Source organism: Acanthaster planci, linkage group LG05 (genome assembly GCF_054643075.1).
Source record: "Acanthaster planci isolate LZ-2023a linkage group LG05, COTS_SCS, whole genome shotgun sequence".
Lineage (NCBI taxonomy): Eukaryota > Metazoa > Echinodermata > Asteroidea > Valvatida > Acanthasteridae > Acanthaster > Acanthaster planci.
The window spans coordinates 14593808-14620428 of NC_141781.1; the positions used below are offsets into that span (position 1 = coordinate 14593808).

The 26621-nt window shown below is 41.2% G+C and overlaps 2 protein-coding genes across 2 annotated transcripts; one reads left to right on the top strand and one right to left on the bottom strand.

The window, feature by feature from the left end:
• Positions 1 to 1782: 1782 nt before the first annotated feature.
• On the top strand, positions 1783 to 10988 carry LOC110977262 (centromere protein H-like). The gene is made up of 7 exons (XM_022231225.2): positions 1783 to 1920; positions 5184 to 5356; positions 5463 to 5564; positions 6656 to 6727; positions 6882 to 7075; positions 9521 to 9623; positions 9993 to 10988. The coding sequence occupies exons 2-7, from the start codon at positions 5187 to 5189 to the stop codon at positions 10138 to 10140; spliced, it is 789 nt and encodes a 262-aa protein (XP_022086917.1). The 5' UTR covers positions 1783 to 1920; positions 5184 to 5186; the 3' UTR covers positions 10141 to 10988.
• Positions 10691 to 26619, bottom strand: LOC110977261 (uncharacterized). The gene is made up of 13 exons (XM_022231224.2): positions 26435 to 26619; positions 23633 to 23754; positions 23037 to 23179; positions 22007 to 22069; positions 21097 to 21207; positions 20323 to 20434; positions 19577 to 19687; positions 19030 to 19128; positions 17318 to 17497; positions 16824 to 16915; positions 16230 to 16308; positions 15565 to 15595; positions 10691 to 13847 (listed from the first exon to the last, which is right to left on the bottom strand). Exons 1-13 carry the CDS (start codon positions 26468 to 26470, stop codon positions 13821 to 13823), a joined length of 1206 nt encoding a protein of 401 aa, XP_022086916.2. The 5' UTR covers positions 26471 to 26619; the 3' UTR covers positions 10691 to 13820.
• Positions 26620 to 26621: the final 2 nt, after the last annotated feature.

The window sequence follows — 26621 nt, forward strand, 5'->3', positions numbered from 1 at the left end:
CAGACTGACTATGCGCGCATATGGTGCTCGTTTGTGCAACAATGACGTAATTTTTTAACTTTTTAGATCACGGTTCGCAGATAACATCGATCTCTTTATCGGCCAGAAACTTCAAAACAAATTCCTCTGATCGATCAACTTTAAAGGAAACATGCTACCCAAGATCTAAATGAATTTCCTTTCATTTGGTATCTTTTAAAAGCGGATCGAGGAGATTTTTCGGTCAAATCTTGTACTGGAAGTGGAAGTGTCGAATTCGGTGGGCAGGCGAGTCTAACTCTGCCGATGAAAACGTTTACGCGAAAAAAATGAAACTTTGCCGAAGTTTGCTTTATGCATGAAAATGTTGCCATTATAAATCTCCATCGATTCATCGTGGCAGATTTTATGTTTACCGTGGCGATTTTCCAAAATTGCGATCGAAAACAATTTTGCCATAGACTCCAACGGTAACGGCAAAGGTGGCCGTGTTGGCTGCCGGCATTTCAAATCTCGTTATTTTCCCAAAATCGCGCGGGAAAAATACATCATTATCATGTGACCTGATGAAAATGACGTCATTGCCGCTTGAACGAGCGACATAAGCAGAAACTAGGGACGTCGCTAGATTGTGGTTTGGTCCCCGACCTGCTAACATCTCGATATGCCGTGCCGGCCAGCTGGCTGGCATGCCGCATCATTTTTTAGGTGAAAAAAGGGGGCGTACGCCACTACACTCCCCTGGATCCGCCCGCCGGTTATACGCACAAGACTAGCGGTCTATGCGTTTATATCAAAGATAGTATAGCGCCGCTACTATTTTTAGTTTGTATGTCTGTGGTATTATCATTGATATAATGGAGATCAATGGCCGAGTTCGGGCGGCTTGTTCCCGTATGTTCACGAACAGCTCGATTTGTTGTTCGTGGGTCGGCCGCTCGAACGCCGAGAACAAACAACCGGTTATCGATGGTAGTTAGTGACAAGCAACATGCAACTGGCGGCGTCCATGCAAGCTACGTTATTCGAGAGTTAATGTTTGGATGGGCTAAATTCTTTTATATATAAACAGGAACATTCATTTCTGTGTTACGGAAAATAATTAATGTTAATTTTGCAAAACTTTGGAAGCCATCTCTCTACTTTTGGCAGCTGTTCAAAAATCAAAATCTCACGAGTTTTTCCGTGTGTTCTTGTAAAACCCGACGAGGAGGTGGTGTGTGATCTTGTTCCGAGAACAGCGTTCTTGAGTCGTGTTCCCGCCGTTCGAGCGCGAGAACACTTGAAGAAACCCGTGTCAAGAACAGGCCGCCCGAACTCAACCAATGGGTATTATGTACAGAATACTATTGAAGCCCAATCGTGCCAGATTTAAGTACATGTATTTTTTATTGCGAAATAACGAAAAAACCTTTGCGAAATAGCACAAACTCATATAAGAAGAAAGCGCCCTCTATTGTTAGCCATCCAAAACCGAGAGCAGCAAGGTAACATCTGATCTTGAAATAGTGATTCCTGCCAATAAGCACTTTTTGATGCGTCCATCGGTATCCATTTTGTAATCCAGACTCGTGTGTTTGCTCCAGAAAAAGGCAACATCGACTATGGACGACTTATGTCTTCCTCTAAATAGTCCATATTGCGACAATCGTCGCTTTAATGTTCTTAAAAGTAAAAACTAGCGCGAGGGCGCTCTTCAACAGAAATGAAACAACTATTGATCATTGACGTCTTGGGCAAAGACTAGCTCCCGTAGGCACGTACAATATGTGCACAGTTGACGATTTTGTATATTTTGACCTTTGAACCTTATGCATAATACATGATGTATATAAAAAATCGCTACCGGCCAGCTCCGGGCGGGATTAAGCTAGGCGTAGAGCTACTGCTCAATTAACTACTTTAAACAGTAATGAGAACTGTGAAAAAATTGTAACTTGGGTGAGTAGAACAGTCAAGACCATAGTCATCATACCCAGACTTGATGCGTTACTGTAATTTTGCTAAGTTTTGGAATTTGTGGCAGAGCGGCACCTCGCGACGCAACTACAGCGTGTAATGTTTTGCTCATGTGCACAATTGACAGACTCTCAGTCAATGGCGCGCAGTCAGTGTTGCAGCAGTGCAAATGTTGTCAAGTCTCAGGGCTAGATGAACGCTTACAGCACTCATCATCTAGAAATAAATTACAGTTAACAGCGGGAGGGGGTCAATAATGATTTGGAGGTTGCTTTCAAGCAAATGTGTGATTTTTATCGTTTCATCAGTGTTCATGGCATCAGTTCATTTTCCTCTCATTAGGCCCTAGGCCTATGAGCATTGCGACTATTTGTCCAGGATAAAAGTCCCCCAACAATGCAAAATTTTTTTCAGTGGTTTTTCTCACATTTTCACCCGGCAAAGACAGCCCAAATGTCATTTACGAGTGCTTTGTATCCTGAATCCCATAAATGCTGTGTTGAAATTACTAAATACACCTGTGGACAACGTATTTTGCCATGTTTGCGAAACTCCTAGCTTTCTGTTGTGATTCATGAATGCCTACGTTCATATAGTAGGCCTAGTACGCATTTGCACATGTACGAAATGGCCTCCACGCTCGGCCCACATTCTGTCACTGACAGACTGTCAGTTATGTTGTCTAGAGCTACATGTAGGTGGAGGTCTATGCTCCATTGGGAATGTGTGGAGACACGCAGTCAACAGACCTACGGTAGCTGTAGCTTGGGAAGCCTATTTCGGACACAGCCTTATCTGCGACTTCTTCATGACCGCAGCTCTTCTGCACATGCGTAAGGGGCGGTCGGTTGCCCTGCATTTCGCGCATGTGCAAGTACACCTACTAGACAAACGTGGATCACAATAGAAAGCGTAGAGTTTCGCAAAATTTCCTGCAAACTACATTGTCTGCAGATGTATTTAGTAATTTCAACGCAGCATTTATGGAATTTGGGATACAAGGCACTTGTTAACTACACTTGAGCTGTGTTCGCCAGGTAAAAATGTGAGAAAAAAGGTTGAAAAAATTTCACATTGTTGGAGGACTTTTATACCCTGGAGGTCAGTCGTAGTGTAAATGAAGACAACGTCCAACCCGGGCTAGCATAGGCCCATCTACTTGATTCCTTTTTGAAACAATCCTATATATCCAGAGTCTACATAATTCATGCACCTACTTTGCTCTTGAACGAGACTTTTATGGCTTCACTCTCAGTAGTTGAAAGTTTGACTAAACTACTAGGCCTAAGGCCCACATGAAATAATTATGAAGAGCATTGGATGTCATGAAGCAACAGGAACAACTTTATCTGCAAATGACTTGGATCGGCTGTAGTAAAACTTTAATTCATGCATGTACATTGCTAGCGTCATTTTACGGTTATTAGTAATGCCCTACTTCTGATAAATCTGCCAGTTATTAAGTTAATGTCTCTTGAATAAGGACATTTTTTTCATTACTTACTTTGGTTTGGTGACGCAGTTTGAGGAAAACACTTTAATCGCTGTAGTTTGACTTCACAACGAGCGAGTTGGATGCAGGAATATCTGCATGCGGGAAGTTAGGGTACTCCACTATATACAAAAGCTGAGTAGGTGTTTACGATGATAATCATCTTTAAGCACCTAGTCAGTTCTTGTATATAGTTTGTTTCATGATTTGTGTTGTGAGCGTGATACTACATGGTGTTTCAAGTTTAATGGCTTCTGGCTACTAGTGCCCCCCTCCCCCAAACAAAGATATTGACAAATGGAAGAGCCACCAACATAGGGCTGGACAGCTTACCTGTAGTCAACAGAGAACCAGTTCTGTGTTTTCAGGTTGGCAGGTTCATATCCCGCTCCAGTCAATTTCTTTCTTCGTTTTGATAAGTAGTTTCCTTTAGCTTACTTTCCTTATTTTTGTCCTTTCTTTTTCAACATTTTTCAGGGGGGGGGAACTGTGTCAGCTGTTATTTTGTGAAGGCAGTGTGCAGGCCTTCAATTTCAATTAGATGACCAGCTCACGGTCCAGTTTTGCTTTTACTGTTGTACAATCACATCAACTGAACATGCACAGAAGTTTAGGGGGAAAATCTTCATCTGGTTCATGCAATTTAACTTGGGATTTAGTTAACAACGGGGGAGGGAATTGCAATTTGCAGATCTGACCCAAGGATGGAACCGCGATCACGTGCCTTCGTGTCTGGCCACCTGCCATACGCACTCATTCGCTTCAAAGGGAGAAATTGAGAAGTAATATGATATTGGTTCAATGATGGCTGTTTGCAAAACAAATAATGTGTGACTGGAATGACAGCAAAATTTTATGGCAAACTATACGGTCTGCTCATTTGATGTCACAGTCTTGTTTTCTCTACAAGTGGCTGCTATGGTTGGTCATCAGTACAAAAGTAAGCAAATGATTCACAAAGTGTTAAAAATCTCACGCAGCTATCAGAACGTCAGGTAACAGATACACGTACTACAACAACACTAAATGAAAATACAACCCTATTTAAAGTTAATGCGACAAATGTCAATTTCAAAGAATTGGAGGTAAATCGAAAACCAACCAAAAGGTGACATTTCTGCAAACTTTGGCTGCCCATACAAGTTGTAGGCAAAGTGAGAGTGATCTGTAGTTCTGTACATTTCATTTTATTTATTGATGATATTCTGGCAACGACTCAACTTTCATACAGCACAGAGACATTTTGGCTGTCACACAAACGCTAAATGTTACTTTTTTACTGAGAGAAACACTGATAAATTCAATAATGGTTGGTTTTAAAATTTCAGCTCCACTTATCTCTCAGAAGTGGAGGAAGGAGCTCCGTCATTCTAGGTGTATGCTACTGGTCCTTTGGACCCAAAAGGGTTGTGCTGTAGCATGGAGGAATAATTACTTGATGGATTGTCGTCGTGAAATTGTTTGGTGTTGCCAGTCGATCTGCACAATCGAGCATGCTGCTTTATTGGTCAATTCTGTAGAAAATGTCAGACTTTACCTCACCTTTTCAAAGAAAGTGAAAAGATGTGCAGGTGTTTTTCAGTATTGTTAATTGGTATTCAGACTTTTGTGCTAGTTGATTTCTGGTTTGGAAGGACACAAGCCACATTTATACCTTGTTTCCAAAGGGATGAATCATATGGCGTTCCTTTTCATGCAGTTTGCAGACAAAAATGCTTTGTTCTTTTACGGTGTTTTGTCCTTGCCTTTGCAGAGCATGGCAGATACCACTCACAATGAGGTGTTTGACAGGCTGAGTCAGAGCTTCAAAGAGAGCTCGCTGGGTCAGACATCCTCTGTTGCTGGCCAGTCTCTGCTGAGTACCTCCCAGGCAGCAGGCAGTCAACCTGGCGGGAAACCTGACCAGAAGCTGCTCCAGTACATCAGGTACGTCATCAGCAAGACCAAGTAGGAAAAGATTAGATATACCTTCTCATCTAAACTTCTTGTTATCGATCTACCCTTTACCTCTGTGTTGTTTCACCATTTGCAGGTACAAGGAATGGTTGGACACAGTGAAGCGGGACCATGAAGCTGCCTTTGAAGCAAGGAGGGTGGTCAGTTCAGCCAAAGACCAGGAGCAGCTGGATGAAAGGTACGTTCTTCAAACCCTGCTGTATGCAAGGGAGGTCAAGTTTAGGTCCGTTAAAAGGTCTATGTAATGCAATTTTTAAAATTATTTCTTGAACTACTGTCCTTGAAAATTTACTGTTATGTTTCATTTAATCATTTAACCTTATTTTCAATTGACTTTTAGTTTTGTTATTTTAAAAGATATAATGGTACCTTTTGGGGTTTCTTTTAATGCAAGTCTAAATGTCAAATTCGAAATTGATTTGTGCACAAAAACTGCTAGAATTTTGACATTTTACCGTCCTTAATTTCCTTTTCTATGTATGTGTTGTTCTGTCAGTGCATGACAATAAACCATGGAGCAACCGTTTCACAGAAGTGTGTTCAATGAAGATATTTTTTAATTCAGTTTGAACAAAAAAACATAAACTTAGTAATGTCTTCCTTGGATGATGTCGCGGCCTCAGCACCCTCAGTTGTCCAAGGAAGCTTGGACAATTTTAAGTGTTTTGAAAAAGACACTTTCACCCCAAAAGGACATCCAATAGTTTCATACATTCAAGAAGAGAATGAAGTTGCTAAAAAAGTGCTTGTAAAAAAAAAGTCATCACCTAGCCCATTTAAAAATGATCCAAAGTAATCTTTGGTACAGTTTTAATTAAAAAAATGAAATTTGCATGACCTGATATTATTGCTTTGTTCTTCAAGAATATGTACCAGAAATTTAAGATTGTACTTTTACCCTTGCATCCATGAATTCCATTAATCTTTGGTACGATGTCAAATTTACCTGGCAAAAACTCAAATTCAAATTTTTAAAAATTAACCAAAGTGCTCAACAGAATTAATTCACTAATTTTGGGGGCATGTGCCCTTCAGGGCATAGGTTTGCAATGAAGGCATCTGTCCAACACTTTTGTTGACCAATTAATTCTAGTAAGCACTTTTAAGAATTCCTATCTTACCATCTCATAAACACAGCTACCCGATTTTGCTCCTATTTTTAACACCCATACAGGACGGCACCGTGTGCACAGTGCTGTGTTAAGGTTTGCATGACACACAAACCCTTTTTGTCAGTGTTTTGGTGGGTTTTTTTTCTCCGATATGCAGGATTCTAAAATTCCAAAAAGAGCTGCTAAAAGAGTCTACAGTCCACTCTCTGAAGGAACTGGCACTAAGAAGGTGAGAGCCCAGCAGTATGTTTTTTATTTGGAATGACATCATGGTTTGAAATTATCTGCTGGTCATCTGGTCAAAGTGACACAGACAAATCACACTGCCTCTAAACTGTAATAAGCTGCAGGCCCAACGCCTATCTTGCTTTCTTGTTTGCCAGACTTCAACTGAGTGACACCCTCCTGCAGATCCTCTTCCCCACCTCCCCAAGCGGTTCAGCAGCCTCCCAGCAGAGGGACAAGTTCCGCGACCTGACCTCCAAACAGAGCGAGCTGGTCAGCGAGGTCATAGGTCACCACAAGGTCTGCCAGCGAGTGCAAGACGAGCTGGACAGTGTGCAGAAGGAGTGTGTAGGTATGTGTGTTATCAGTTTTTCTAAAATAAATTTTGGCTTTGCCTTGGCCACTTTTGGTTTTTTTTACAACAGTGTCTTGGATGTCACTCTGATGTAGTCGACTAAACCAAACTTGATCAAGACAAAATTACAGCCAGAACGAATATAACTCATCCCTCCTGTGGTTACATCCAAAAGCATTGTTTTCACCACACGCAGAGTAACCTTTTTGTAAACTTCAAAGACAAGCCCCCATATGTGAGCTTAGATTATGCCATTCATGAGTGCCTGACCCGAAAGGCACACGCACTGCGGCAGAGTTTACCCCGCTTTGCAATCTGCAATTTGCTCTGCAGTGAAATTTCAAAACAAAGTTTTGTGAAGGAAGGAAACGTGGGGAAAATGGTGAAGCCCATTGTAAGCTCCACATTCTAGCAACATGGACAGTCTCTGGTGTCAAATTGCAGGAATTGGGATCTTTCAGTGTAGCCTGGCATAGACTGAAAGGATCCAGGAAATGAATTTTTCTTAGAATCACTTTTTGTGTATCTCTGCACTCTTCTTCCATGTACGAAGACTGTTTGACATCTTTTTTGAGTTATGTGAACTGAACGGTGCTTTTTTTCAAACATTAATTATTGACCAAGCACTTCTGGACAAGTGAGGGCGCTTTTGCTTTGATGTAAATCCAGGAAGACATGGTTCAGGTTGTATGTTTTCACGTTCAAATTGTGAACCCTAAATTTGCTATCTGGGAACAATTCTGTGAAAAGGGTTTCTGCTGGGTTATTGCCATATACTTACACAGCAATAAATTGCCAAAGAAACTGAAATCTGCCATAGCAGTGGTTAAAAAAATCTAGAAATTTTCTGTGCACAAATCAGTGCAACAGTCAAATTCAGTGCCTTGGATGACATCACAGTTCTGCTCATGAATAAGCAAATTGCATAAGCATAAAACCTAAAAAGCATCAAAATATGGGTTAAACTTGCAAAACAAAAGTTTGAAGTAAAGTTAATTGAAACCCAAAGATGCAATTTCAAGGGTTTTTAGCAAAATTTATAAAAATATTTCTATTTCCTGGTTCCTTTAAAATAATTTTGTCCGCATGGCAACAAGAGTATCCAGTATTATTGTTGAGCCCATCACAAGACTAGTCTGAAATCATTTTGCAAGTCAAGTCACAAGTAGCACCACAAACAGGGACAAAGGAATAGTTTTTGCTTTCAGAAAGGATGATTTGACTTGCAAAGATACCGTAGGGTTCCCACAGTCATGTAGGGCTGTGCCGAATATTTGAATAAGCGAATATTCGATCGATTGTTGGATATTTGAATATAATTTTTCGAATTTGAATATTCGAATGCAAAATTCATAAAAAGGAAGGGAAAATTTTCTTTGTTTTAAATAAGAAAACTGGCACTATGGAGGCTTGTTTCAAGCAGATTCAAATGAAAAGCATCAGAAATTTTACAATTTAAAAAGTAAATTATTCATTAATCAATTTAAAAGGAATAGAAATTTTCAACAGGGCAAGAAGTCTTGTTTATCTCTTAAATCTTGCTAAATTGTGGCTGGAGGTACTCCTAGATGTGAGAAGCTATTATATTGATCATAATGTACCATTTTATGTGTTACTGAAACTGATATTGTTTATGGTTTGTTCATTAACAATCTGCCGGTCGGTGCGATCGAATAGTTAGATATTCGATAAAATTGAAGGTCGAATATTCAAATAGTGAATTATTCAAATTGACACAGCCCTACAGTCATGGAAAATCCTATAAAGTTCAGGAAAATTATGGAAAAGTCCTAGAAAATTGGGGAAGAATAGGTTGTCCTGGATCCCTTTCGAGGAAAAAAGTAATGGAAAAGTCCTGCAAATTAAGATCATGCAAGGGTTATTTTGGATGGGCTACTTTCTATGCAATAATGGAATGATAAATTCACAGGCTCTTCGCACCCAGTTGAAGTGCACCTCCCCAAGCAGCAAAGAAAGACTGATGTAAGTTTTCCAAGCGGGTTCTTGCACACTAAATTCATTACGCTTACTCAGCGTGCTCCGCGTCAAATGCACCATTGATCTCCATTATAAAGTTGCGCTTATGCAGCGAGTACCAAAACAAGGACGCCCTCTTTTGTTACGCTCGGAGCGGATATCCTTTGTCAGTCTGTAGTGGTGGCTATGGCAGTCTTGGGAACCAGTTCATAGTACCAAACAACTTTTCTCTACAAAATGGCAATAAATGTCATGAGAGTTGTCATATTTTAGTCCTGAAAAAGTCATTTGGTTTCTGATTTCTAAGGGAACCTGGAAGGACTCGCAGTAGACCCGACTACAGTCCTCATCTTACGCATAGCTTGTACAGTTCACAAGCGTCCATACCTTCCCACAGGGCTACAGGACACTTTGGAACAAACCAGTTTCTTCATTTACCTTCATTTTTGTTTCTCAAATGAACAGACTTAAAGAAGAGGAACAGAGACATCATGGCTGAGCTTCTCCAGACCAACAAGGAGAAAAACCAGCAAGCAAGTAACTATGACAACGAAAAACACCGACAAGTGTAAGTGGAACTGACACGGAGAGGTAGATTCAGTTGTTAACGTTTAAGTGCTTCCAAAGCATCATTGAAAACTCGCATGGTTGTTTGAAAAAATGACCAAGAAATGATGGACCTATGTGTGATGTTGTAGTACCGACATTCTTGTGTGTGTGCCTGCATTTAGGAATGTCTCTAGAAACACTAGATTGATTGGCTAAGGTGTTAAAACTCAGTAATTTCACCAGTCTAGAATTTTCACTGTCACACAACTTCATGGATATTCTATAAGAGAAGGTCTCAAAGGTTGCCAAGTGTGCTGTGAAAGTAGTTTGGATGAAAGGAGAAATTACCATCTATTTGTGGATGTGTCTACTTTGCCGTTCACTGCAGGCAAGGGGAGATCCAGCGGACGATGTCCCACATCCAGATAGGCCGCAACATCCTTCAAGGGCTGATCCTCGGCAGCGGGGTGAATTGGGCTGAAGACGGACATCTCAAGGAGCTGATGTTGAGCCTGGGACGGCCCGTGGAACTCTAGCCAACGGCGGGCGGCATTTAGTTCACTTGCTCCATTTTTATCATTCCACCCAGAATACTTTGCCGTAGACATCAGGCGCTTCCCAATCTTTCCATCCTTTTTATACTTGTGACCACTGGTCACACAGTTGCTGGTCAAAAACTAAGTCTGTTTAAGGTCATTTTGGCTGAACAGGGGAGTGTTAATATCTGGCGTCCTTGGCATGAAATGACTGACGATACTTTTCCTTCTCCCCTGGACGGGATGGCACAGAACGCTCACAGAGCTCTCCTGGGCGGAGAGTGGCAAGTAGGGGCTCTCCTTGGACTGTAATTTACAGCCAGCAGGTGGACTCCCAAGCCAGTTGCCGGTACAGTTGGAGGAATTGTGTGCATGTTGCAAGGAAATGCAAAGCATTGTGGATAAAGCTTTGAGAACCGACATGGGTCAGCAACTTGTAAAGGTAACCCTTCGTGATGATATCAATCACTGCTGGACAACAGATCACGGCCTTTTAAAGGGGTGTTGCAAAGGATCTGACTGCAAAAACAATTCAAATCGCCACACTCGGTTCTGCAGTTTTAAAATCTTGTCAGCTTTATACACATGTAAATAAGTCTCTTTCGTAAAAGGTGTACATGTTTTTCTAAATTATATTCACATTTGTTCAAACAACCATCATTGTTGTTAAGAACTGAGGAAAATCTGTAGCCTGGCAGAGCAAATGTTTCTGAACCTGTCAATTCAAGAAATGAGTGGAATGCCCGTGTAGCTGTTACACAAAAACTTGTCAAGATGTTAACTTTTCCTCATTAATGTGCTGCTCTTAAAGTTTCAATGTTGAATAAACATTTTGATTTTTTCACTAATATTTAGGTTCAAAGATAAATTATTTTGCAGATGTCATGAAGGCAGTTTTGAAAAGGCAATGCAGACTTTTAAACAGTGCTTGCAAAACACTGACTCCTTTTTTAACCCCTTCTCATCGGGAAGGGATAAAAATTGAGATCCCTCAGCCCGCTTTTCAGCTATTATTCTCGGCCCATGCTCGAGTGAACACGGTGAAAGAAGGCATACCCTGGCTCTTGTATATATGGTACTTGGTGTTTGTGCGTAGCCCAGAAATGAAAAGACCGAATTTGCATCATAATCACCAGCTTCACAATAGTCCCCACTTTGAAAAGAGCTAACGAGAATGTGGAAGCGTGAGTAGAGCCACATGCCACCAAACAATCAGCCTTTCCATTGTGTAATTCAAAGCGTGCAGAGCACGCAGGGCCACAAACCTAGAATTTGCGGTTTGGCAAGTGGCCTTCGTGGCCAAGCGAGGCTGGAATTCTCAGAGCCGGCTTTCAGAAAAAAGTCCCAGCATCAAGAGGTTAATACCAGACCAGGTTGACAATAATGTAAATAGTACAATAATTTTAGCCCAAAATGAGAGCAAGTTTTGCATGTGTCTGCCCATATCAAACAAAAACTGTTCCCTTCAGAGTGCATGCGATAGCCCATTAGAGAGTGTAGAAAACTGCATTGCCACATTTGAAAAAAAAAATCTTTTTTTTTGAACACACTTTTTTGTAAATCTTCATACTTTTCCTTGCTGTGTGAAAACTATTTGACATCATTTAGGTGTTTGATAAATACAAGTACCAAAAAGTGAACTTTTTGTAACATTTGCAATTAACCAAGGGAGTTTTTCTATTGTAATGTCGATCGGGGAAGGCAATGTTAGGTAAAAACTAAAAGGCTGCAAAATGCCTTTTAGGACAGCAAAACATGAACTGAAAATCAGATTAATCAAAATTGTAAAGGTGCATTTTCAAAATTGTAAGATAAAAAATTGCATTACACAGACCATTTGAAGGGCCGTTTACCCATCAGTCCCTTAGTTGTCCTAAATCCACTCTTGTCTGTTACAACCTATGAGCCCCAAGCTGGACCAAGAGAGGGCATTATTTTCCTCGTAACAGAGGTTCCTTGGGTCGGAACTGCACTCTGCTGGTTCACAAATGATTATGAAATGCATGCATTACGGTCGCATTGCCTTCAACAAATTGAGTAATCCTGACCAGCATGGTTCTTTTCAACCAATGAAGGGGTACATCTGCTCAAGCTGTATACCGCCAACACTATGGCTGAGTTCGGGCGGCTTGCTCTCGTATGTTCACGAACAGCTTGATTTATTGCTCTTGGACAGCCGCTCGAATGCAGGTAACGTACAACCGGTTATTGGTGGTAGTTAGTGACAAGCAACTTCCGACATGGCAGCGTTGATGTATGTTATTTGAGAGTTAATGTTTGGATAACTGGGCTGAATTCTTTTCTGTTTAAACAGGAACATTCATTTCTGTGTTATGGTGAATAATTAATGATACTTTTGCAAAATGTCATATGGTCACTGGCTTTGTAAGCCATCACTCTACTTTTTTCCATGTTTGCAGCTGTTCAAAAATCAAAATCTTACGAAACCTGTGTACAAGAACAGGCCACCCGAACTCGACCAATATGGCCTTATGGATTCAACAGGGAATGTTTATTAAATAATGCAATACAATCCAGTAGAAACACTCACTGTAAATCCTTTTGGAACTCTTAGAAACATTTCTATAGTAAATCATGGTCCTGTATCACACTCAAGGAAAGACCTGTGGACCACTCCTTGGCAAGTTAACTTTGCCACTGGCTCATTCTCTGATGTATTTGTACGTGTTATGTTGTATAGTTTAATGAGAGACTATGTGCTTGTTCAGCCTCAGAATGAATGAACATTCATTTCAGATTGGATCAGGAGAATGGATGCTGAATAATGACCTGAGCATGGCAAGGGGCGTTATCGGCATGCACTCTCCTCAGCCAGTCTTAAATCAACGTTAAAGACTGGCCAAACACATATTTCATCCCATTCATAAAAACCTTTCGTATAAAGTCAGAAAGTCCGAACAATTTTCAAAAGTATAAATTTCAAAAATTTTGGTGTTTCCCACTCATTTTTTTTTGTTAACACACCCATCTAGTCATATTATGGTACGTGCCTCTCACGAGTAGTCCAATGATCTCCTGATATGAATATTGCGTGGTGCATACTGTCTGACGTAGCACAGAATGAGATGACCCAGAGCAGCGTGAATCTCAGACTTTCAAAATATGGATTCATTGGGACCATTGCCCAAACGTAAGTGAAGATTGTGAATTGTGTGCAAAATAGCAATCAAAGGACCAGATTTCAGAGTCTAGATTTCACGTGACACCAGAAAAAAGTCAGTAAGATCAGCCAGCTGGTGTTTCATAATGGGTCCTCTATAGGAATGGCTGGACTGTCTTATGTATACATCAGTGTAAGGGCAAAATGAGGAATTAAAACTTGACATCGCCCTGATGCAAAGTACATCTTGAAACTGTCTAAAATAGTTTCAAATACCAAGAAAATAATAAAAATGTTCAACAAATGTTGATCAAGAATGGCCTGAGGACATCTCTTGGCAGTTTGTCATTTACGTTATTATCAGAATCCCATGTAAACCAACGAAAGACCTCTGCACACAATGAAACTTCCAACAGTGCCCTTTGATGTCTTCTGCCCTTCCTATTTCCACATGCACATTTCCTTTTTACCAATGTCAGTGTTACAGCAGGCTGAGTTTGTTTTCACGTTGATGGAGCTGACCACATTTGGCCTGGGGGAGGGGGTCCTGTGATCCTCTTCAAGTTCTCGATTCACCAAGTTGGCACTAAGTAAAAGAATGAAATTGACAGGAGTATCTTTGAAGTAACTATGCATCCGATCAGTGTTGGAGTCGAGTCCACAACCTTCAAGGCCAAGGCTACATCATTGCCATTCGAGGCCAAGGCCAGTCATTACACACATACACATATGATGTAACTACTTTGGCGCTGTTGGCTGGCACACAAGATTCATCTAGATCCACAAAAACTGTTGTACATGACACGACAACAATCACAATTATCTTGCCTAACACAAATAACCGAGTGCTGTGTTTCATTGATGAGTTACTTTCAGTTTAACATTGTAAACAACCTGGTAAACAATTACCTCTTGTTCGGCAGGTGTTTCAAAGTTCAATTTTTATGTTTTCTTTCAACACAGTAAAGGTATGGAATCCTGCCCCCACCATCATAAAAAGAGAAAATATAAAACCTTTAATTGCTCTCAATGCATAAAATTCCTCACAAAATAATTTCTCCATATTTTCGATTATAAAAACAAGATTGCAAAAAGGTCATTCTTAAATGCAGGCTATTAGTCCCAAAACAAAATCAAGTAAGACAGTTGGAAGTTCACAGATACAATGTAGTTGCACAGTTGCCCAAAAAATCCTACAACACCATAAATTTGTGAGTTTTCAACAAGAAATGAAAGAGAGCATCAGGGGTGCTTCAAAAAAATGATAATCAGTCATTTTCCTAGTTCTGGGTTACGATAATTATTCAGTAAGATTGCAGCTACAAAAAATCCCCAAATTCCAGTGATATGTGATCAGTAGTCCCCTTGCATGTTGGTGATAGTACCGAATGATTTTCAAACTCTTAGCTTTTAATGTGGACTTGCAGAAGGTAAGATTTAAGAAACTTGGCGAGTACTCTTGCGGTAATCTGCAAGGAGCATTTTGGGACTGGTTTGGGAAAAAAAGAGTAACAGTAAAGTTGGATTCTAATGTTTGTCTCAAATCAGTTCAACAGGCTGCTGAATGCACTGTTCAACCACTTTGCACCGGGTTTAATTAAAATGGCCGTGCACAAATATTGGTGTTTTTTCATGATTTTTTGTTTTAAAAATTCATTACTTCATTTACTGGACGTTTACACCCACACGAATGACTCTCTGGTGGCTACGCTAATCTGACAGGAACATCTATTGACGCCCGTGTATTTCAGCCAGGCCTGCTGCCATGTAAAGAGAGCCCAGATTGTGCGGTGTTGTGTAATTTTCTTCTGTTCTCGAAACTAGAGCAGTTCGCTGCTGGCGTGTTTTTCAATGGGGCCAGATTAACGTGCAGCGGTATTGTGTTGCTCAGCACTGCAGCGCTGAAGAGCTTTCATCTATGATTGTAACCCTTCGTAGTGAATGCCACAAAGAGTGGTTTAGTGTTTCCAAAAAAGGACGGATTACCACCACTATTGACAATTGAAAAAATGTTCAAGTCCCAGCGGCTCAGTCTTTTGTTCAGAGTGCTGTCTTTTGTTACATGACCCGGCTCCTTTGTCCGATTTCGGGCTCCCCGGCTATGCATACAAACATAAGGTACCCGATACGGGGTCCCCCGGCGCGAAGTGGTTAACGGTGAAGAACTCTAATTGTAAAACAAGCATCTATTTCTATGCCAGGTCAAGAGAGGTAACTTTTGCAAAGTGCCTTGCTCATGGACACAAGTACCAAATAATGGACTTCGAATTTAAACAAAATATTTCAAAAAAAATTAACTTTACCTTTTTCTTTCTGGGACAGTAGCAACATGCCCTGAATGCCCAAAAATGAACAATTGAAAACAGCTGTTAGTTTTCACTCTGATTCATGCACATACTAAAAAACAATCCTGCGAGAAGCCACGCCTCCAAAATAACACCTGGTCGGGATGCGGATAGTTTTGTCTCCAAGTCATTTCCCGGTCATATCTGTAGGCTCAGTACGCCAATGAACCTGTACCGATCTCTTATGGCAGCTTATACCGCCATGAGCTTCCCTCTCTATCTACAATTCATATGGTGCTGTGAAAGTACAGTAACACCAGTCACAACCCAAACAGCCGTGACCTGTTGGCACATGTCTGTGAACAAAGAGATCCGGTTACTGCACAAGGCCATTGGGAACACTGGGCTTTCAACAGGCCATACTGCACACTGGTTAGGGCTAGGGTTAAAGGGACTTGGCAGTCTTGAAGCACATTGAGGATTACACAAAATTTCAGCCTAATTCAGCAACAAATTAACAAGTTATTCAAAAAATATGAAAATATGGAGAACTAAATCACCACATCACTTCCTTTTAATGTGTGACCTAAAACAAAATATTGGTGACCATTGTAAAAAGTGGAAATAATCTCACTGATTCAAGATATTAATTTTTAATTGGTAAGTTTGCAAGAGAGCTTTACCATGTCGGTTGGTGGCCCATTATATATGGCACAGTCTGGTGGTCTTTATGGCAGAAGTCTTTGCAGGATCGACATACCCCTGTAACAGGAAAAGGTCCTTCATTTACAAGCACGTTCCTCAACAGAACACTGTCAAAAACTAAAAAATTAAAAAAAATAAAACTATGGATTTAAATGTAGTGGTGTTTCCTACTTATGACTGGAGAGATTCCAAATAGGGTATTTATTTTCAGTTAAATATGCTTAGGGAATAAATTTAACTTGCCATCCAGAAATTTATTCAGAGGCTAAGAAATGAAAACTGCTCATTCAATATAATCAATCTGAGAACAGAAAATCCTGTCTGTAATGTGGCTGTATTGGGGAAGCCCGGCTTGGAGGTCAGGGATCGTGACATCTGATTGGAGGGTCACAGGTTTCAAAGCATGTCCAGGAATAGGCCTGCATACAGTTAATGCCATACTTTGCTGACATGTACACTTTTGTATACAGCCAGTGGGGGCACACAGTCCACTGAGCAGCATAGGAAAGCACATACATGCAGAGAACACCGAGATCTATTCTTTGTTTAGGTGGAAAGTTTCGAGAACTTACATTTGAATGCGCAATCTTTACAGGTGAAGTAGTCCATTGATTGGCCCTTGTCCTTGACAAAAGTCTGTGCAAAACACTGCTTGGGCATCTCACTGAAATCAACACACACACAGGTTCAAGTTGCACTTGTTCATTAGATTTTGTTTTGTCCATTTTTACAATATCTCACGCTGAACTCAAAAGTCTTGCCCTAAATGTGCAAGCAGACACAGGCAACGCTATAGTGGGACAAAAGGTTATTTCACAACCACTCCCCTTCTGTAGTCAGTACCAACTGGATAGTGCATGGAGTCACATAAAATGTACATGAGCACAGGGCAGCAGAAATTTGTTTGCAGAGGACTCAAATCCCAGATAAGAAAGGATAGGGCTAGCTGGGCTAAAAGGATGCTATTTAGCCATGCCCTGATTGAATGTTCCATGTTTGATGGCTACGGCTTGGTTCAGCAGTCATAGCTGTAAACTAATAATGCCTTTTTGGGACATGACTTCACCTTTCCAGTTTGAGTGGGCCGGCTACGACAACCTCACTCCCTGGCTTCACACCAAACTCCAGTAAAGGATGACAACCCCGGGGTAACAGCCTGACAACCTCTGACCTTTCCATACTATCAGGAGATTGCAACAGCTCCTCTAAAAGCTCAGCTGATATTTCGCGGCCCTTCTCGACAGGTCTAAAGAAAGAAAAAAGGAACGAAAAATACCACAGTTCTGGTGAACGGTGACTTCGGCCTGATTTTTATCAGATAAAAAAACATTGTTTAGAAGTGTTTTGATACCATTCAGTAGTAAACATGGCCCCTGGATGCAGACGATAACATCTGCTTTTGCACTTGATGTTATTTCTAAATGAAAGAGCTGGATTAATGAAGAATACAAAACAATAAATAACAGGAAATTCATGAATTGTAGATTACTTTTTAAAAAAACTGTCAAAAAGTGTCTGTTAAAAAATCACAAGATATATCATTAGGAAAAGGTGCAGTCAAAGGGAAATGAAAGTCTCTCACTATTTGTCTCATTAAGTGTCTCACACCTATAGGTTGCGAGTTCGTATCCAGCCAGGGGTCATGGCGCGTGTGCCCTTGGGTGAGGCACTCTGTCACTCATTGCCTCTCTCCACCCAGGAGTAATTGGGTCCCCTGTGAGGGCAGAGATAGGTTTGTTGTTGATTTAACTGCTTTGCGCCGAAATGCCAGCATCGAGCTGTATACTCCCTAGGGAGCTGAGATGGTATGTTTCATGGGCTCAGTGAACAGGGGTAATAATGATGTACAGCGCTTTGATCTATATTAACCCCTTTGTGCCGGGAGGCGGCTAACCACGCCATAAGTATTGAGATCCTCAGCCTGCTTTTCAGCTATTATTCTCGGCCCATGCTCGAGCGGACACGGTGAAAGAAGGCAGACCCTGGCTCTTGTATATATGGTGATTGGTCTTTGTGCGTGGCCCAGAAATGAAAAGACCAAATTTGCATCATAATCACCAGCTTCACAATAGTCCCCACTTTGAAAAGAGGCAACGGGAATGTGGAAGGGTGAGTAGAGCCACATGCCACCAAACAATCAGCCTTTTCACCATGTAAATCAAAGCGTGCAAAGCACGCAGGGCCACAAACCAAGAATTTGCAGTTTGATAGGTGGCCTTCATGGCCAAGCAAGGCTGGAACTCTTGGAGTCGGCTTTCGGCAAGAAATTCCCACCATCAAGGGGTTAAATGCGCTTTATAAGTACCTATATTATTGTTATTATTATTATTATTGAAAGGTCATACACAGTAATTTACACTAGTGCACCTGACATTTACTAGGGGGTTGCCCCAAATGAAGGTGAACCCAAACATATGAGGAAGGCATATTTAGTGATAGTTGCTGTATTTATTAAACAACCAGTTGACAGCAAAAGAACAGTATACAGGGAAAAAGGAAAAGGTATCCCAAAAAAATTGGACAAGGGATGGAAGGTTGATTTATTCCCCCTCCCAGATCCACTACTGATTTACACAGATTAGACAAATGATCTAACACACTTAAACCAATGATGTCTCACAGCCTGTATCACTGGCTTTTGTTGTTAGACTGTGCAATATCCTCCACTATTCACAATCTCAATCCAATCCAACCATATCTGCAAACACATGTATATTGTATGTATTCTGACAAGAAAATGTGAGTGACATAAATCACACAGGAAATGGTAAGACCTACCCGAGAAGAACAAATTGCACTTGGTCATCTGGGAAGCTAGCAATTGGATCTCCTCTTGCCTCCATTGCCATGGCAATAACATCCTTAATTTCAGATATACTGAAAAAAAAAGATCCAGATCACTTACCACTTGTTTTTTAGACTTATTTTGACATCAACTCTGATACTGCTCTGTCAAACCACAATACGGCCGTTTCACATTAGCGCGCCACCAAGAGTTTGCAACGCGTTGGCCAATCGCAATGCGTGAAATTTGTCCCCCAATGCATGTTTGGAAAGGGTCGACAAATTTTGTGCGTTATGATTAGCCAACGTGTTGCAAACTCTTGGTGGCGCACTATTGTGAATCGCTCGTATTTCTGCAAACTTCAAGTATTTCAAGATACATCAGCAGCAAAGCAGTGGAAAATCATTTGCCAAAGTGAAACACAGCTGGAGGTGCACTGTAAAGGCACAACTGTGTTTCTCCGGACTAATGAAGCAGATTTCTTTATTTGTTCCAAAGCCTGACTGCAGCTGGTGGCCAATTTTCACTTGCTAAGCTCACCTGCTGTGGGGCTTGATTTTAATATCTGGCAGACTGACATTTTTCCCTTGGAGTCGCACAGACACTGTGACCGGTAGTAATGAAGGAGTGGGTAGGTGATCGGCTAAATATCTGGAAATATTTACATACTGGTATTAACAACTTTATGTTGGAGGACACTGAAACATGTTACAGTGAATTCTACACGTAATTTCAGGTGATGTCTATACTCATCCCCATGCCTGAGTGAATCCCATTGAGTTTATACGCACAAACAGGCTCAAACTAGCCTATGGAGGTTGAGCACGGTGAAGCCCTCAAGCAGCAGTGAGCCATGGCCAGCAAATATCACTATGCAACCAGTATTGCAGAATGTCAAAAAAGTAACAATGCCATAAGAAATGTACCACGAATCTTCAGTGAAGGATCACTGAAGGCAAGAATTTGTAAAGGCCAGTAATCGTGGTACCTTGTCATTTTAAACAGTCAGTATTTTGGGCCAAAGATAACAGCTGGGACAAGATTCCTGTAGAATAATAATGTCAGCGAGTGGTTAAAACTCAGTTACTATGAAGATCACCATTGAAGTGATACTCAAACTTATGTACATCTCAATACAGGCACCACACAATAAAAGGCTGCATCCAAAACTGTTGTCTAGAGCGAGGTCTCGGTCTTCGCTCCATTGAAAATGTGCGGAGACGCGCAGACAATAGACCTAGCCATAGCTCTGGAAGCCTGTTTCGGACACGGCCCAAAATACTCACTTGTCGTATGCATCGACTAGTAACTGGGTACACGTTCGAAGTTCTGTGTGCAGCGTTTGTTTCTTGACCTCCAGCTCTTGAAGCTGCTGGGCCAATAACACGTCATCTCCACCTGCGAGTCGAATTGATTTTGAAAAAAGTCTGCCGGTTACTGTCGTAAGTCCAACATCTTTTGTCCATCATAAAACCTGATTCTTTTGGGGGGGCTGAATTACACAACTTAACCTCTGAAATACTCACTCAAAACGCATCCACTTCTTTCCAAGGAAAGATCCAAAACAAATTTAAGGGAGGGGAACTCCCAAATGGAGGAATATTGTAGTAGTTGCTATGGGCTTTGGCAGGTGTGAGGCTAACTTTTTTAAATGGTTTAGAGAGTGGAAACTTGAAGTCCCACAAATTTGGCCCTCTCGTCATATACATATATTTGTAAGCAAAATGTTGCCTCTTTTAGGGGATCGTAGCTCAGTTTCCCACCTCCCGTTATTCTGCTGATACTTGTCTCAGTGTCTTCCAAGGAAAATCTAGAGTTGTGTTCAAGTCCATCACAACAAGTCATTTAGTCTTGAGCCAAGCCACTAACTATTCCGATGAATTGTGACAAGGGCAGTTTCCTTGTCATTGTTCATCCTGTTACTTATGACTGGTCTTGTGAAAGGACTTGTGAGGGGACTCGTGAAGGGGCTTGGGGGGGGACTTAGGAGGGGCACTTGTGATGGGCTCGACTACAACACTGTGGAAGAAAGCTCTTGATGGCAACTTCCTGGTCTTTACCTCCTTGCAGTGCTTCCATCTGTAAATTCACCTCCTGAATTCGCTGGGTGAACTCCCGCTTGAAGTCCTGATAGTACTGCTCATGGGTAGCCAGCCCAGTCTTGAGATGCTCTGTGAATTAGGATCAATGACTCCCAAGATGAGAACATGTGATCCCAAATGGCAAAGTCCTTCCATCTTTTAATCGGGGGAAGGTGGCAAGTGAATAATTCATGTGGGTACACGTTGAGAAAAAAAGTACGATTGGAGGAGCGGGATAACCATGAAACATTTCAATTGTTAAATTTTCTTCTACCACGGCCCTGCAGCTTTTAGAACAAAACACTACTGTTTCAATGAAATATGCAATGGATCCAGCATATGCAAGGGAGGCCACCCAAACGAAGCGCCCATACACACCAGCAGGGCATGTTTGAAGTGGAAATTCCTGTCTTTACAATTGTTAAAAACTAGCTGACCACTGAAGAAAAAACTAGAGCTCAATCATGTGAAGATGTACTCCTGGATTTCTAGTCTGCTGGCAAATTTAAGAATGGACGGAAAGAACTGAAAAGGTGCGAAATGCCTAAATCCTTCTGAGTGCACTCATTGAAACATCTAGCTTCAAATTTGCAAGGAGGTATTACACTATCATAAACGTATCAGTGTCTCCACATGTCAATAAGCATGTTTAAAAATAATTCAGTCATTCTTTTCTGATGATGAATTTTATTGGCTCTAACTTGTGGTACATGTACAATGAGACTATAAGTAGCCTCCTTCTCCAGTTGATCTAGTTGGACTACAGGGGGAGACAATGTTTAACAGCTGCAAAGCAACCAATACAATTTGCGCATATCTAAAGAAATCCTCCAACGTCTCATTCATCTGTGAATATGAGGACAGCTCGTTAGTCTTCACAGTCTCTTACTTTGTAACGTTCCTACAATCGGAGATTCCTCTCTGTGATTGGCCCCTTCATGTTCATGATGACCTGACAATCGAACAGTATGAAAACATGACAAGCAAGGCATGATAGGGTTGCCCAGTTTTCCATCAGTTTCACCAGTGTACAATACAATGAATGCATACTCTTGTCCTCTGACCTCCCCGCCCCCCAGCAATAGGCATGAAATGATTGATAATCAAGCAACAATTTTCAGTTTATCAATTGAATACACAGGCTACTATCCCATCTCTCACCAACTTGCAAAAATGCCGAGAACACGAGATGGTCCCTGAATACAATGAATCCAAGTTTCTCAGTTTGGTGCAAGCCACGGAGGTAACTTTGCCAGTGTGAATTTCGACCACACTGGGCAGCATACCAGCTGACAGAAAATAACTCAACTTCACTTAAAGAGTCCATTAAAACATGTCTTTCCCACCACGACAGAAATGCAGGAAACCAACAGGCAGAGAACGTAACCTGCTAAACAATGGTTTCAGGGCTCGATGCACATGCTTTTCTAGCCAACATCATATCACTATTTTTTCTGAGTAAGGAGTAAGCACGCTTTACATGTCTATGCTTACCATGATTGGTATAAAAAATCCCCATTATCAAAACTGAGGGAAAATTGAGCTGGGAAAAAAAGTTTGTCAAAGAGACTGCAGACAAAAAGGTTTCTCTCTAGGCTTTCTGTTCATTACAGACCAAAAATACTAATAGTCTCTAAATCGATGTGCTATACACGGAGCTTTGACACTTCAACCCATTCACTAATCAGTATTATTTACGTCAAATTTTCAAGTGTCTGACTTTCTACATACATGTATATTGCACGGTGCCTTTCGATGAGAATAAAACCAGAATTAAACTTAATTTACTACTGCAAGAACAATGTCAGTTTCTCCATAGTCTTGCCACCTGGCTACTGAGTGGCCCGTCTTTTTTAAAGGATGGACTTACGCCAGTCTAGTCTAATGGTCACGGTTGTTTGTTTCTGTTTTGTTGATACCTGCTTCTTGGATTAGCTTCACAAAGTATTGGTCTTCCGCTTTGGACTTCTCCGTGGAAACCATGCTGATGAGATTGTCAAACGCCCAATCAGGATACAGCTTGTCTGCTGTCACTTTTGTGTTGCAGCAGGGACATTTTGATCTGTAGAAATGTGCACATATATACAGAAAGAGACAAATACAAGTCGTTAGAGTAAAGACAATAGCCCGGTAGGATGGCAAAGGAATAAAGTTACTTTACTCCAACAAACTGCAAACCTTCTCGTGCCCTCTCCCTTCTAAAACTGTTCCTACAGGATATAAGGAACTAAAAAATTGTAACAAGTTGGCTTGTCTGTCCTAGAGAGGGCTCCTGAAATGAGGCAAGGCAAGGGCACAGAGTGGCTTTGGATTATGACAAGGGAAGGAATACTTTTACTTGATAAAATCTACTGAAGTCCAGATTTTACCTTACGATAATATTTCTCCCATTCCACTCTCAGCCACTCAATATTTGTACACTGTTCCAAACCGATACCACCCAAGTCATCCTCCCAATCCCTGCCAATGGTCACTCCCCTTTTTCGTGCATATTTCACATTCTTTTTCTGGTTACCTTCTGTTGACACATTCTTTGATACATATCCCGCAGTAGCGATGGCCGCAGGGCGTGATGTACGTCTGGGACAGTCTCTCCATGCAGATGGGACAAGTGAAGTGCTCAGACACTGCTTTGACCTTCATGAAAAAAATATATTTTGAACTGCCCAGATCATGGCCAAATGTTACAAGAGACGACTTGCTGGGTCCTAGCTACTCGGACTCTAGGGCAGTCCTAAAGGTAGCTTGGACTATCTCAACAGCGCTTATGGAATAGTTGGGAAAACCAAAGTATCTGCTCTGAGCGGGAACAACAGAGGGCGTGTGTTTACATTTTAGCGATGGTCCTTTGGTGGGAACTCACCACATGGATGGGTTCATGCATTTAGCGTGAGAGGTGCCACTGAGAAACACAAAACCACAAGAATCTGCATGTACATTGTACATGTACACGAACCCAGTTGAGAACTTCACGCCAGCTTGTCTCTTCTGTACCAGTGAGGGTGCACTTCAATTCAGAGTAGACACTTGGAACAAACCACAGCTGGGGGTACAGTTTGGGTTGATCACAGGAGTACATGCAACTGGAAAACTTCCAATTTCTACTTTATCTTAGCAAGAGTTTATTCTTATTATTTAGCTTTAATAATGTGTGATCATCAATCAGCCCATCTATGCCACTGATCATGGCAGCTGTTGATCTTGTGGAACAATCTTCCAATCCTCAGTTATTTTTTTTGTATGAGCCATTTACCCTGTTTCTACATGTAAGAGACCGATTGCACCTGCACCGTCATCTGACCTATAGTGGGTATCAAACATCAACAAACATGGTGTTCTCCCATAGCAATGTGTGCTTTCAGTGCTGTTTACCGAAAATAAAGCCAATTGTTAGTACAAAACTCAGCACATCAGTGGTCTCTGCACTGTACTGACCATCGATCCGCTTCATTGTTGGTAAATAATACTTACAAGTAAATTAAAAAAACACACTTCGTTATGGGAGGACGTTGCATTTGTTGATGTTCCATTCCCACTACCTGCTCTGAGTGGAACAAAAGAGGGTGTGTTTTTGGTACCGACTAACTGCATAGGCACCCAAGTATTTGCACGTTTGACGCTAAGCAGGCTGACTACGTGCAACAAATTTATTTCGGAATGTATGGATTTGCATAACCTTACTATCATCTGTCTTTCTTTAGCTGATTGGGGGTGCACTTCAGCTCAGGGCGGATAGGTCACGCAACTTAGCAGCCACAAGCGGTCTATTTGTGGTTGTGGAAGATTATTTTTGAAGCTGGGGAAGCAAAGTCCAAGATTTGATACAAATTGCACAAAATTGACCATTAGTGCAAACGGCAAACTGATCATGAATGTCCTGAAAAGTATGACAATATAACTGGATTGGTCATGCCAAGTCAGAAAACCAAATGGCCAACCACTATAGTATGACCCCTAGAACCATGAAAAGGAGCTACGGATGCCGCTCGATACCCTCTGCCTAAACACTGTGAGACTTACATGTATTAGTGGTGTCCATATGGAATTCTTCTTACCCCATAGTTGTGGGGGGTCTGTACCCCAGTATGGAACCCATGGTCAGAACCATGAGTACTGGTACAGTAAATGGGTGGGGGTTAAGGCCGGCACACTTTGAATAAGATGACTTCATGAAATGTGAAATTCGCTGCGTTAAAACCGTGTTCAACTTTTGCAAATTTGCAGCATGAACATTTTGATCTGACGTCACAAATTTACATACATGTTTACTTTTAGAAGCACCAAGTATGAACAGACCTTTAATGACTATGACAAATGTTCATGTTACACCCCAACTACAGCATCAGTCCCAACTATAGTTGGGCCCATCTCAACTACAGTTGGGCCCATCTAAACTAAGGTGCTATAGTTGGGCTGGCCCAACTACAGCACAGTGGTCCAGTGTGCATGTGCCAAGTATGTGCCAAAGTCATATTATTTACAATGTCATGTCATAGATAAAGTGCCATATTTTAGATGAATTGTGTCAAGTGTGAGATGCATAAACTTGGATAAGGTTCAGAAATTTTCTACAGAAATTGGTCAACAATAGCACTACAGTTGGGACTGTCCCAGCTATCGTGGCTATAGTTGGGACAGACTCTATCTTTACTCTTGAGTATTTCAAGAACTGTAAGTCACAACTCTGTGTGACTTACAACTCTATGTGACTAACAGCCCTATGACTTCTTATGAGTTTGTATATACACTGATACAGTATGGGTTTTAGAATGCGACGGTCATGCAATGAGAACAAGATTCCCCCTCCGCTGCCAATACATAACAGTCGGCCATCAACCAGAAACACACGTCACACACAATGTGTAATGCACACAAAGTGCACGATATGTTTGGATCTTTATCTTCAGGAGGAAGTGAACAAACAGCTCGAACATGTCGAATGTCATTCATAAAACAATCAGTTGGGTGATCAGAAAACCACATGGCAAAAGTTTTAGAGAGATTTGGATCACTTTGGACAGCTTTTTTGGTGAAAATTTGATTGAGAAAGTAGACGTTTTGACCTAAGTAAATACTATCCGGATCAGCATTGATTTGATCTAACTGGACTGCATTCGACAACCCATCAACAGCGTCACGATGACATTGACAATTGTCGTAAGCCTGAAAGTCACACAGAGTTGTGACTTGCACTTGCAATTCTGCAAGTAACTCTTGACTTGAGATGAGACGTAAGTAATGAGAAAATTTATTACGCAGTCTGTCAATGATGACAGCCACGCCGGCAGCCTAGTGACATGAATGGAATTAAACTTACAGGAATTGAAAGCGGCAGTTCCTCTCCCTCGGCCATAATCTGATGTCACCGACGTTAAATACAGTGAAGATTAAAAAATATCCATTTTTTATGAAGTTCTTCACGACGTGCGCGCGCACAATGCTGTTTTCGTTCCGTTTGGAAGATACGAGTTTGTTTTCAGAGTAATTCGATTACCACGTATCTT

Bases quoted from the DNA above. Each gene is read 5' to 3' on its own strand.
- LOC110977262 (XM_022231225.2), top strand. From the start codon at position 5,187: ATGGCAGATACCACTCACAATGAGGTGTTTGACAGGCTGAGTCAGAGC. The intron at 5,565-6,655 runs GTACGTTCTTCA...TCCGATATGCAG, and splicing joins CAGGAGCAGCTGGATGAAAG to GATTCTAAAATTCCAAAAAG. The intron at 6,728-6,881 runs GTGAGAGCCCAG...CTTGTTTGCCAG, and splicing joins AAGGAACTGGCACTAAGAAG to ACTTCAACTGAGTGACACCC.
- LOC110977261 (XM_022231224.2), bottom strand. From the start codon at position 26,470: ATGGCCGAGGGAGAGGAACTGCCGCTTTCAATTCCT. The intron at 20,435-21,096 runs GTAAAGACCAGG...TTCGACTCGCAG, and splicing joins GATGGAAGCACTGCAAGGAG to GTGGAGATGACGTGTTATTG. The intron at 13,848-15,564 runs GTAAAGTTAATT...TCTTTTACTTAG, and splicing joins ACTGTCCCAGAAAGAAAAAG to TGCCAACTTGGTGAATCGAG.